Raw genomic sequence first — 13,479 nt, forward strand, 5'->3', positions numbered from 1 at the left:
ATTTTTCAATTTTATGTCTTCTATAGAATTTCAGCATATTAAATTTACTTCGAATGGAGTTAATTATTTCTTTATCAAACCACGGAGGATACTGATTATTACGACCTTGTTTACGGTACTTAGGAACTGTTTTATTAAAAATTAATTGTAGTTTAGTATAGAAGAGGGAACATGCTTCATTGACATTGACACTAATATTTTGATCTAAAAAGTCCCAATTAGTTGATAATAGCATCTCGTATAACAAAGGAAAGTTGGCCTTTCTAAAGTTAAATTGATCGCTGTGACTGTTCATAGGAATAAACTTGTATGATTTGATATTGAAATTTACACATATGGAAAGAGTAGGATGATGAGCGTCTTGGTCAACAAGGACTGGTTCGGAAAACTCAACTAGACAACCAATGTTAGAAAAAACTAAGTCCAATGTATGTTGTTGCATATTTTTTATATGTATTATTATTTTGAGAAAGATTATGAAATTCTTTAAAATTATTTAATGTAGAGGTGAACTGATTGATTAAGCCTAACGCAAAAAAAAATTGATGACGCCACTCCAAAATTTTGCTGAAAAAAATGTGGTATCTGAAATGTGTAAAAAATGATGTGTCTATACTTGTGATTTATCACTGCATTAATATTTTTAAGATTTTCTTACGCGGGGTGCCTGAAAAAAATTAATGACTGAGTCAATTTATTTTATTGATTAAATCAAGAATTGCAAAACTGAATATTTTGAAATCTTGCAGACATTTTAAAGTCATTCTAAGCATGGTGAATTGTTAATCAAAATAAATCTGTTTATTTTCCCCAAAAAATTGATGAAGTTATCTCAAAATTTTGCCAAATAAATTTTACCTAAAATGTGCAAAATATGATGAGTTTTTACTTGTGATTCATTATAGCATTCATATTTTTTATTGATCGAATTAAGAACGAGTCACCTCATTTTCCCGAAAATGTGAAAATACAAACGTCTTTATTTAATAAAAATTATAATAATGATATTCAGAACATTTTGTCGATTAGTTAATTACTAATTAATTTTTTTGATCCTCTGTTTTGAAAGGACGAACTCATTCGAATCAAACTAATTTCCACGTGACATTCCTCCGATGTATAAACATAAATACTTTCAAGTTGTTTTTCTTATCGAGGATAACCCAAGGACGTACAGTAATGGAGTCCATTGGTCAATTTGGTACTTCCAAATTTTCTCAATATTTCATAAGGCCGTAGCTAGGGGGAGGCTACGAGATGCTCTCCTAGATCTAGACAAGTTATAATTAACCAAATGTGAATTACAGCGTCCAAAACCGAAATAAAATGTAATGTTTTATTCAATAAACGGAAGTCAGAGCAATAAGCAAGTCTAGACCGTCGGCATTATCATCTGGTTATTGCAATTCGTAGAAAACATGTTTTAGTTTAGTTTGTGTTTCACCGTCACGTCTACAAGTTAACAAATGATATTAATATAGATGTATCTACATCAAACTGCAGCTTTTTTCATATTCTAGAGCGTAGAGACCAGTTCAATCAATTAAAAAAATATGGCTGAGAAATATCGTAAAATTTGTTGTATTGTATGTTTTCTTTTCAAGTTTTTTGAGTCATAACCATCATAGAATCGCTTGAAAATTCGCACATGGAGAAAACATCACTTTTTACAGGGCACAGAGTCATTAAATGTTTGGTAGTGGTACAATTTGTTTAAATAATAATGTTTATATTAAAATCAAAATATACCACAAATGAATGCAAAATACGTCGAATAATTTTAACAGGAATATCAGAGGAAAATTAATGATCTATTGGTTAGCAGAGTTTTTAACAAAAACTAACAATTATTGAAAAAAAAATGGGTATCAATTCGACAGAATTTGAGCAGTTGGTTCAGTACTTTGCCGATAGGAGCGCCACTAAAATTTACGGAAGCGACTTTCCAGGTAAACCCTTATCGCCTGTTCTACCATAAGCTGATTGTTAGCGTTGTCGGCTGATTTTTCTAATTTATGGCAAGGAACTCAGTTTTATAAGAAGCCGCCAGGACCGGCCGTAGTAATCTATTGTTAAGGAAATTAACTTTTACGCAATGAGTTACTATCATAAAACCGAATTAAAACTGGGGAACTATAATATAATATTTTTACTCCATTCAGGATCCTGAATTCAATACACATGATTACTAAAAATTCATTGTAACATTATTGTTATTATATATTTTGCTTTGTTAATTAATAAAACTAATAAACATATTTATAATAATAATAAAAAATATATAAAATACAACTTTTGTTTAAAACGTATAAGTAGCTAAGTGTATCTACTACTTATCCCAGAAAGTTTTAAAAAAGCCCTACGCCCAGTAACTTCTCCCTTCATTGTTTACTCGAAAAAAGTGCTCGTATATGTTTTCATTTGCCGAGAGATCATTTTCAAAATATATTTATAATAAAAACATGCAAGTCTTGGTGATGAAAAATGTACTCCTAATAAATTATCAAAGTACATAAAAAAAGAAACAAATTTTATTTATTTAAAAAATATCTCTCCCAAAGGCAGGTTCCTCTTTCTTCTTGAATCAATTATTTCGGGCAATAATGCGCCAAAGTAAAATCTGCCAAGTTTATCTGCCATCTTTTTACATGTTTCTTCGTCTTTATAAATGTTTTCTATATTTATTCCTTTGGGTGCCACATAACAAAATAAACTTGTGAAATACCCGTAACAAGCATTTGTCCCTGGACTTGAAAGTAGTAATCATGATTTTTTTTTAGTTTCAATTCTCTGTCTGTCAATGTACAAAATTTGATTATTTTTTTTCTAACCGCTTCTTCGCGAGACAAATCTTGTGATTTTGAAGGGCATTTAATTTCGACTAATGCACTCCTATCCCCTAGAACCCTGTCTGGACTAGCAGCCAAGTAAGGAAATTGTTTTGAAATAAACAAGCCACACCGTTCAGTTTTTATATTTTTATTTATTTCAAAACACTTGACAGCTTTTTCCTCACTTTGTTGTCCATAGTATGTATGACTATTACCTCTAAATGTACTGTACAATAGAGACTCCACAGTTTTCGCTATTGCTGTAGTCGGTCTATGTTTGTAAATACGTCCAAAATTTGAAGCCGTAACCCTAATTTCTCTTTCTTTTGCCCAAATATTCCTGTTGCCTAGTGTCTATTTCAATTTGGTCTAAATTCAAAGATAATTTTCTCAAAAAAACCTCTTTGGCTGTCACAAGTGTTTCTACATCCATGACAGGATTTTCTAAAAAATATTTAAACAATAATCGCAGTCGGGACCAGCATACGTACATTTTTTTACGACATATTTTTTTGTGAATACTTTGTCTAAGACGAGCTTGTCTCATAGACGAACAATATTTTTTTGTTATTAAACCAGGACCGTTTTAATCACAATATATTTACTTATCCCCTCTAAAAAATTGATGACGTAATCCCAAAATTTTGCTGAATAAATCCTATCTAAAATGTACAAAATATGATGAGTCTCCTCTTGTAATTTATCATCCCATTCATATTTTTTGGATTCGGATACATAGGGTGACTCAAAAAATTTAATGAATGCGCAAACTTATTTTATTAATTTAATCAGGAACTACAAAACCGAATGCTTTGAAATCTTGGAAATGTTTTAAATTTATCATAAGCATGGTAAATTTTTGATCAAAATATATTTGCTCATCTCTCCCAAAAAATGGATGACGCCATCCCAAAATCTTGCTGAATAAATCCTATCTAAATTGTATAAAATATGATGAGTCTCTTCTTGTGATTTATCATTCCATTCATATTTTTTGGATTTGCATATACAGGATGACCCCAAAAATTAATGAATGAGTAAATTTATTTTATTGAGTTAATCAGGAACTACAGAACCCAATGCTTTGAAATCTTGCAAATGTTTTAAGGTTGTAAAGAGCATAATAAATTTTTAGTCAAAATATATTTGGTTATCTTCTCCAAAAAATTGATGACGTCAGCTCAAAAGTTTGCCATATAATTTTATTTAAAATGTACAAAATATGATGAGTCTCTTCTTCTAATTTATCATTCCATTCATATTTTTTGGATTCGGATATACAGGGTGACTCAAAAAATTTAATGAATGCGCAAATTTATTTTATTGATTTTATCAGGAACTACAAACCAAATGCTTTGAAATCTAATGTGAAAAAAAAACATAATAGGCATGCAGTCGTCACGTTTATAGCGAGGGAAGTAATGTCTAAACTCTTTAGACCAATTTTTTTGATTTTTCCATTTCTCCATTTCTCAATTTTTCAATGTTTCAGTTTGGGATTTTTTCACTGTTTCGATTCTTTAATTTTTCTTCCATTTTAGGTTTTTCAATATTTCAGCTTTGGAATTTTGCAATATTTCGTTTCTTCAATTTTTCAAATTTTTGATATTGTGTTTTCTCGGTTTTTAAATTTTTCGATATTTTAATTTTTCAGTTTTTAAAGTTTTAGGTTTTTAGATTTCTCACTCTCTCGACTTTTCGATTTTTCAGTTCCATTATTTTTCAATTTGTCGAATTTTTAATTTTAGATTTTTTGTTTTCTTTGGTGTTTTGATTATTCGATTTTCTGAGTTTTCAGGCTTAAATTTTTTTTGTTGTTCAATTCTTGGATTTTTAAAATTTTTGTTTTTTAAATTTTCCTATTTATCAACTTACTGGGATTTCAATGTTTTGATTTTTTGATTGTTCAATTTCTCGATTTTTTGAATTTTTAGTTTTTGATACGATTTTTTTTTTTCAAAAATTTTCAGTTTTTCAATTTATTAACTTTACGATACTTCACTTTTGCTCGATTTCGATTTCTCAATTTTTCGACATATTACTATTGGGATTTTACAATTTATCGATTCTTCCATTTCTCGATTCTTCTATTTTCGGTTTCTAGAATTTCTTCATTTTTCGATTTCTCAATTTTCCGATGTTTCAGTTTTTTAATTTTTTTTATTTTTCAGTTTTCAATTTTTGACGTTTCTAAATTTCTTGATTTTTCAATTCTTTCTTCAATTGTGATTTTTCAATTTTTCGATTTCTGAATTTTTCAATATTTCAGTTTTGGATTTGTTCACTTTTCCGATTCTTCAATTTTCTTTCCATTTTTCAATTTTGAATTTTTTCACTTTTTCGATTTTTCAATTTTCCTTCCATTTTTCGATTTCTCGGTCTTTCAATTTTTCGATAGGTATTTAAATTTTTCAATTTTTAAGTTCTAGATTTTCCGTTAATTTTTTTGTTTTCCTTGATGTTTTGATTTCTCGATTATTCGATTTTTCAAGTTCTCGGTTTAGATTTTTTGGTTTTCCATTTCTTCGATTTTTAAATTGTTTAATTTTTAGATTGTTCAATTTCTCGATTTATAGATTTTTCAATTTTTCGGTTTACCGATTTTGTTCATTTAAAATGTTTCAATTTTTCAATTATTAAGTTTTCGATTTTTCAATTTTGGTGTAATTTGAAAACTGTATCAATAATACACTTAGGCGAATAAACTAATAGACGGGCTTGATAAACCTTGTTTGCTCTACAGTGTCTAAATTGTGTTTGAATAATATAATAATTATCTCGAATATTAAAATTAATATGTCAAAAGAATACGAGAAATGATTATTCTGTGCTGAAGGTATATTGTGGGCCGCCTGTCATAAATTATCATTATTCTGCATTATCGGCTTAGGACGTTTTTATGACCCACGTCCGGTAGTCGTCTATCCCAGCGCGTCAGTTAGATATAAAGAAGAATTGCTGGTTGCGTTTAAGGCAACAAATGGCGCCCAATTCAAACTTGTTTCTCGTCTAGCGTTCCCCTTTAAATTCCAAGAACTATGCCGGGTGTTCATTTCATCTGTGCACGCCTGACAATTTTTGCATAGGCAACATATTATACACTCCAGTTACAACTTCGTCCAATTTAATTTTTTTTAATAAGCAATCATAGCAGTCACAGAAAAAAAATGACAAAGATGTCAATCCCAAATAATGACAAAATTGCGAAAATTAATACTCAATTTATTTTAAAATGCATAATAGACATACACGTTTCCAACAGCGAGGGAAGTACTGTCTAAACTCTTTAGACCAATTTTTTTTATTCGTCGTGAGCCGAGGGGCGAAGCATAATTGTAAAATCCTTATTTTTCTACGATAAATTACCATGTTATTAACATTTAACATTAACATTAACAAGTTATTGAGTAATCGTGTTATACAAAGAAAACTAAATGGATATATTAATTAAAAAAGAAAAGCAAAAGAGAAGCCCCACCCATCCGTTTCGATCTCAGTCGTGATGAGTTTTTTATTCGTTGTCAGGCCGAGAGGTGGACCCTAATTGCAAAATCCATATTTTTCTCAAAAAATTTACTATTTTAAACATGTTTTACCTTTCTTATTGTGAAAAGAAGACTACACTACACATATTAAGAAAAATGGACAAAATGTAAGCCCTTGTATCTATAATCGAGAACTATCTTTAACAATGCATAAGTGTTGACAGAAAGGTACAGTGTAGAAAATGATGGCAGCTATTTAAAATATGAGAGTTTCGGTGAACAGGTCATTAAATGGTTTAATATTTTTAATGGAACCTCATTATTTCTAGCAAAGTTTTATTTTCGTGGAATTAGTGCTGTCAACTAGAAAAATGTCCCCCCTACTTCACGAGATTTACCTCCAAGTTGGCAGTACTGCACACTACCACAATTTGATTGATAAGATAAGATAAGATAAGATAAGATAAGATTTATTGTCCAACAGAATATAAAGTTCCATTAATAGGACAATTACATATATGGAAATATTAAAATTAATAAAAACCCCTCAACTTAACTTAACAATTAAATAATAGAATTACACATATATATCCTCTACTGTTTGATTTAGAGTTTTTAAGCTGCAGTTGAAAATATCAATATCACCACTTAATTCCAATTTACTTAGTAAATATATGATAATTTAAACAGGACTTTATATATTAGTTCGTGGAGTGTGACAATACAAGGTGACCCTATGTCTACAATTCAACCAGGGAACATAAAAGTTCAGCTTACTTAGCAATTCGCAACAGTCTAACTTACCATGTAACAATGTATACAGAAACACAATAGCACTATTAATCCTACGACAACTTAGCGATCTCACTGCAAATTTGTCTAACAAAAAATTTTGAGCACAATTCCTCACTGGCCATTGTCTCAGTTTCTTGAAATATAGATACTTGAAGAATTTCCTCTGGATGTTTTCAAGGAAAGTGCATTGATATCTGTAGTATGGAAACCAGGCCAGCGAACAATATTCAAGCTTCGTTCTAACAAGGGAATAATACAAAACTTTCAAAGTCTGCATGTTATCAAAATCCTTGCAGATCCGTAATATAAAACCCAACATCTTCATAGCACTGGTTACAAGAAAATCAATGTGTACTTTAAAGGTAAAGTGCTAATCGTACCATACATCCAAGTCTTTAATCTCCGAACATCTTGTAAGACTAACATTATTAATTGAGTGCTCAAATATTATCACATTCAGTTTATTCGAATATGTAACAACATTGCACTTATCATTGTTAAGTAAAAGGGAATTATTATAGGACCAATAATATACTTCATTAAGGTCTGCAGCAGCCCATAGTCATCATTATTTACGACCTAGCGATATAACTTTATGTCATCCGCAAATATCAGAATTTTAGAATGCTTAATGCTGCTAGTGATATCATTAATAAAAATAAAAAATAATAAGGGTCCAAGAGTGGACCCTTGGGGAACACCAGAGGTTACCGTATAATGGTCTGAGAGATGGCCATTGATCATGACAAAATTCATGGACCTGCTCAAGTAGGAGGCAAAAAATTTCATCATTGATTCAGGTAGACCTAGTCTTGATAGCTTTAAAAGTAGCAGTTCATGATTAACTGTATCAAATGCCTTAGAATAATCAAGATAAATTACATCCAGTTGACTCATGCTCTCAAAGGTGCTGACGATCTCTTCAGAGATGCAAGTCAAGTTAGTCAAAGTTGATCTTGCAGTAAAGAAACTATGTTGTCTAGGAGTCAATAAACATTTCAGCTGAAAAAACAGTTGTCTGGAGATAATTGACTTCAGAATCTTAGAAAAATTACAAAGTAGTGACATGGGTCTATAGTTGTAGATCTCCCCAGAGTCGCCCTTTTTGAAGATTGGAACAATTTTAGAAAGTTTCCACATGTCAGGAAAACAAGACGTTTTTAAGATCAATTTGAAAAGAAAGAGCAGCGGTTTACTAAAAACAGAACAGCAATCTCTAATTATAAAGCTTGGAATTTGATCAGGACCTGATGTCCGAGAATCTTTTAGCTTTTTCATAGCTCTATATATCTCTGATTCATCAATAATTATGTTGACATTACGATTATTGTGGACATTAAATAAACTGGTATTGTAGTTAACTTGATTAGGAGTAGACGAACTAAAAGTTGAACTGAAGTGATGAGCAAACGCATTAACAAAATCCTTTGGTTTTTCAAAATACACATCATTAAGATGAAACTTACCTGGGATTGAAGTAGAACCACTCTTGTCTTTAATATATGACCAGAAGAGCTTTGGGTCATTACTTAATGAATTTTGTGCCTTACGAATGTAGATTCTAAAATCTCTAGAAATTAATTGTTTAACAATGCGTCGAAGACCACAAAATTGTTTATAGGATTCTCTGTACAAGTTATTTGATTTGTATTGATTAAACTTCTTTTCCTTAAGTTTAATGTAGCTTTCAATTCGTCTGAATACCACTTGGGAAATCTAGGTTTACTATATTTCACACTCGGCACGTGCTTATCTAAAACATTGTTAATTATTCTGTAAAAAACGTTACAAGCATTGTTAGCATCTGTGATTGAATAGATAGAACTTCAGTCAACATTAAGTAAGTCCTCATAAAGTGCTGGAAAATTAGCTTTGCTAAAACTGTAATATTTGTTATTAGAACCCCCTGGAAAATTAACAAATGAACCTTCAACAACATTGACCGTGATGTAAAGTGCAGGATGGTATTTGTCTTCAGGTAGAATTGGGTTATCCTCACGTGTCACAATGTAATTACTTAAGTTACTGAAGACTAAGTCTAATAACCGACCATCACAATTAAGTATTGTGTTGGACTGCACAATATTCAGAAAAGACACCATATTATGCACATAGTTAGACTTGGCGTCATTAGTTTTCCCAAGAAAATTTGGAACATTCAAATCTCCAATCAAAAGATATTTATCATATTTAATTAAAAGATTTTCTACGCAATCTGCAAAATATTCAAAGTCCTCTACCGACACATCAGGTGGAACATAGACAACTAAAATACATATTTTTAGAGACTGACAGCATAATGTACATCCCACAACAGCTATTAAGTCAGGAAAACAAAAATTAGATAAATCAATACCGGTTGCATTAAATTTTTCATGAAGCGCTAACAAAACTTCACAGCCTCTACTTCTTCCAGTCGCCTCAAAATTATGATCCTTTCTATAGACACCATAAGACTTAGGTATCAGTTCTGAGCTACTAACATATGGGTCTAGCCAGTTTCTGTCAGATAAATAAAATCATACTCAAAGTTTGTTAAAAAAGAGTACAAGTTATTAACTTTTGACCTAACACTCCTAACATTTTGATTGGTTGAAAACTCAAAGTCAACGGCAACGTCAACGGCGAACAGCAACGTCAGCGTCAAGTTTATAAATCGACCTTTTATCTTACAACGGCAACGTTAACTAACCAAGTAAATCACTAAAAATTTTTCAAAAATTACAAAACAATACGAATCAAGTAATGTTTAATAAACTGAATTTACAGGTAGACATAACAAAGTTTGTACAATGTTAAGGACATAAATGAAATTATAAAATTTGCGTTTGCCATTTTCATACACCTACTTTTTGTGAATATTTTTTTTTCTAAGATAGTTCTCGTTTCTAATTCCAGTCTTCATTACTTCATTTAGAATCTTCGTCATTTCTTCTAATTTCAGCAAAATATGTTTCGCATCTAAATCATTCTGGCGTCTCGAATTAAAATCTTTGATTTTTTCTAAACAATTTTGCCCTACATTCGTGGGAAAATTCTTTCTTCCCTCAAATTGATTTTTCTTGTTTATATAGAAGTCGACTTCGTACTTTTCAGTCTTAGTTTTGACAAATAAGAGAGAACAAGGTAAAAATTTCCGTACAATCTTATATGCGTAAATCCTCCGTTCAACGAACGCCATAAAAGTTATAACATTTTTAAAAGCGTTAACGTCAGCATCTTGCTGTATAGTACCTATATCCGTGACAGCCACACCAGTCCAAAAATTTACGATAACCAAAGCCATAAAAATTGCAAAAATTAAAAATAGAATATAACCTCCAAAATTTGATGAGTTGAAATCAACTTCTCCGACGTTAAATTCGCCAGTTATCATGACGGAAGTGATAAAAATGGATTTTCCAATAGATGTGAAAAATTTGTGCTCTGTGTCTTTGAAAAGTACATGAAAAGCGGCAGCGAAAGCTATGATTATCAAAGTGAAAAAAATCATCAGTAAAGTAAAACTCTCAAAAACTTTTTTTAGCATAACTGACCACTTGGCTATTTTTGGATGGTAGCCCACAGTCAATAGAAATAAAAGTGACATTTCGATAAAAGCAAATGCTCTACATTCAGCAGAGAAAAAACTTCCGAAAAGAGTCAACATTAGCAAAACTTCGCCACATTCATACATAGTTAGCATTCTTAAGTTGTTAAATATCCAACATCTATGTCCGAACACGATACCTAATTTTAAAACAAAATTCAATATCGTAAAGAAAATACACATCTTGAATTTAGGTTGACAAGAATCAGATAAAGAATAAAAACATACGCTTAAAGCGAGAAACAGCAAACCTTGTAAAAGTAGAATCATCCAATAGTACTTCTCCATTTTAGACCACTTCAAAACAATGAAAGTGTGGATTAGAGGGTGAATTAACAATTGTTCCAAGTGCTTACGTTTTGAAATTCTCGAAACAATAGCGACTTCGTCATTTTCGCTATTTCTGCTATTTATTAGTGATTTAAACCGAAAGAGCATTTTGTAGTCAGTAGCACTGAAATCCAACGCGTATCTGTCCAAAACCACACAGAAATCAAAATATTTTTCAAGATCTTGAGCATCAGTTATGTCGAGAGCAGTTTTTCCGTTTTTGTTTTCAACAAACAGCGTTTGCGGAGAACGTTTCAGTAACTTTTGTATTGCAACTTTGTGGCGAAAACGCGTTTCCTTGAGTCTTTCAATTTCTTTAAAGTTAATTTTGTATTTATTGCAAGTCATTGCTAATTTTCTAACAATTTTAAAAAAATTAGGTCTTTCTTCGTCGATTTTCTTATAATTTTCTGTAAAAGTAGTTACGACAATCTTCAATTAAAATAAGTTTTCAAAAACACCATAGGCTGAACATACCTTGCTCTTGCTCCATATTTATGAATGCTGATTCTTCGCACATTTTTACTAAAAATTGCACTGTGTTACTTCTAGAGAGAAATTTAGAAATTGTTGACTGTTGTTTTTGCAGCACGTTTTACTGATTCACACTGATTGCACGCTTTGCAAACCACAAAGTGATAAGTGATATCGTATCAATAGTATTTTATATATATCGGCTGGTTATTACAATAATTATTATAACGTTAATGATAAAACTTCAACCCACTTTCTCATGAAAAGTTGTCAGGTTGGCTTAACTGCTGGCGAGGGGATGTAATTATCTAATTAAACTTCTTCCATTGCAGTAAGAGTAAGATGAAGTAACAAAATATAAATTGTTCTATTTGAAAATCCTAAAATATCGACTTTTGAAAATAGTTATAATTTGTTCTTTTTTTTTTATAAACACTTTCTATATTAAAATTCAATTCTATTTATACCACAATAAAGCGCGCATCTCTCCGCAAAATATTGAACAGATTTTAAAAATAACCTTACTGAAATTTTTTGTGAACCATTGCCAACAATTTTTAAGAAAATTGGAATAACTGAAAAATAAACTACAATTAAGAAAAGGTCAATCAGCGTATAGAAAAATATACGTAAGACATTCTTATAAAAAATTAAGATATGTGTTACTCATTATGAACACTGTATAGTTGAAAATATTTTTGGTATATGGTCTCCAAAAAATTGTACAACTATATTCTACGACTCTTTTTTATTTGTAAAAACTAATGATATATCGAAAAACGCGTGATTCTAAAGGTCTAGTAAACCCATGACTTGATATTAGATCTTCTTCCACTCCCTTCTATCAATACATACCTAGTTATTTTCTTCAGTTTCGGAAACCTAACGTTTCTATATCTGCCTCTACTTGTGTTTTTCACGTAACCCTACGTTTTCTTCCTCCTATTTCACTCCCCAGTATACGTCTGGGTATCATGAGGACGTCTCATTATTTTTTGACGTAACTGAGGTATTTTTTGCGTTTTAATTAATCCGATGATTTTTGGTTCTTAAAACAAATTTTGTAATTCCTTTCTGTCGCAATTAACTTCTCTTCAATTTTATTTACTTTTCATGATTCACACACACAGAATGACGGTCACACTACTGTTTTGTAAATCCTAATTTTCATATACATTATTATTATTATTAATAATAATATTACTATTAACATATAAGCTCCACAGGTCGTGACCCAATTACGAAGCTTAAACCAAAAAAAAAACATAAATAAATAATTGTTAATTTAAAGAACTCTATTTTTCGTAAAAATGACTATTCCATTGTCACGTCTGTAAGGGCAAAATCACCAAAAAATGTCAAATATAGTGACTTTGATAGTTGTAAAGTTGTCCCTCAAAGTATATGCGGCGGAAAACTCTGAATATTTCACTTCAATTATACACCAATAGTAAATTTTTACTCAAATCAAACGAAATGTACGAAAAAAAAAATTAATAAATAAAAACTGATTAACCAACGTTAACCAAGGCAGCTGACAAATACCCAAAACACAAATGTCAGTTTGCCTGTTGCCAACCTTTGGTTACAAATTCGTGCCCCTTCGGTGGTGGCGACATCTACTTTCGCTTTGCGTGTTGTAACTGCTGAAAATTTAACTTTTTAACCACTAGTAAAAATCTCAATAAGACGATCAGAAACCATTACCAACGCAGTTTTTATTTAAAAAATAATTTGTAAGATGTTTTCTAAGTGCTTGGCCACTGACCACGTGAATATCAATATTTACCTACATCTGGATTGAACTTATCAAAATACATTTGATCTTTTTATATAAAAGATAGAAGTATAAAAGATACATATTACACATCCTGATAAATTCTACTCTTATACAGGGTCAGTATCATAATAACGGGACCCTGACCAATTTTCAATGCAACACAACATATGTATTTTGTGTTATTACTCACTCACC

General features: G+C 30.8%; 1 protein-coding gene across 3 annotated transcripts in view; it reads right to left on the reverse strand.

Moving 5' to 3' along the window:
* LOC135137532 (transient receptor potential cation channel protein painless-like) overlaps window positions 1–11,652 on the reverse strand; it is a 66,909-nt gene extending 55,257 nt beyond the window's left edge. The window contains exons 1-3 of one of the 3 annotated variants that reach the window (XM_064067218.1): window positions 11,508–11,652; window positions 10,952–11,440; window positions 3,080–3,275 (exon numbers count right to left, since the gene is read on the reverse strand). In XM_064067218.1, the coding sequence (XP_063923288.1) occupies window positions 3,142–3,275; window positions 10,952–11,440; window positions 11,508–11,550 (666 nt within the window). In that variant the 5' untranslated portion in view covers window positions 11,551–11,652 and the 3' untranslated portion in view covers window positions 3,080–3,141. Of the gene's footprint in view, window positions 1–3,079; window positions 3,276–9,843; window positions 11,441–11,507 lie in introns of those variants that run through there. The other 2 variants (XM_064067219.1, XM_064067216.1) reach the window with 2 other exon arrangements.
* Between the last annotated feature and the right edge of the window lie 1,827 nt (window positions 11,653–13,479).

This window comes from Zophobas morio, unplaced genomic scaffold, assembly GCF_036711695.1.
Source record: "Zophobas morio isolate AGI-343-1 ecotype UQ-CSIRO unplaced genomic scaffold, CSIRO_AGI_Zmor_V1 ptg000029l, whole genome shotgun sequence".
Classification (NCBI taxonomy): domain Eukaryota; kingdom Metazoa; phylum Arthropoda; class Insecta; order Coleoptera; family Tenebrionidae; genus Zophobas; species Zophobas morio.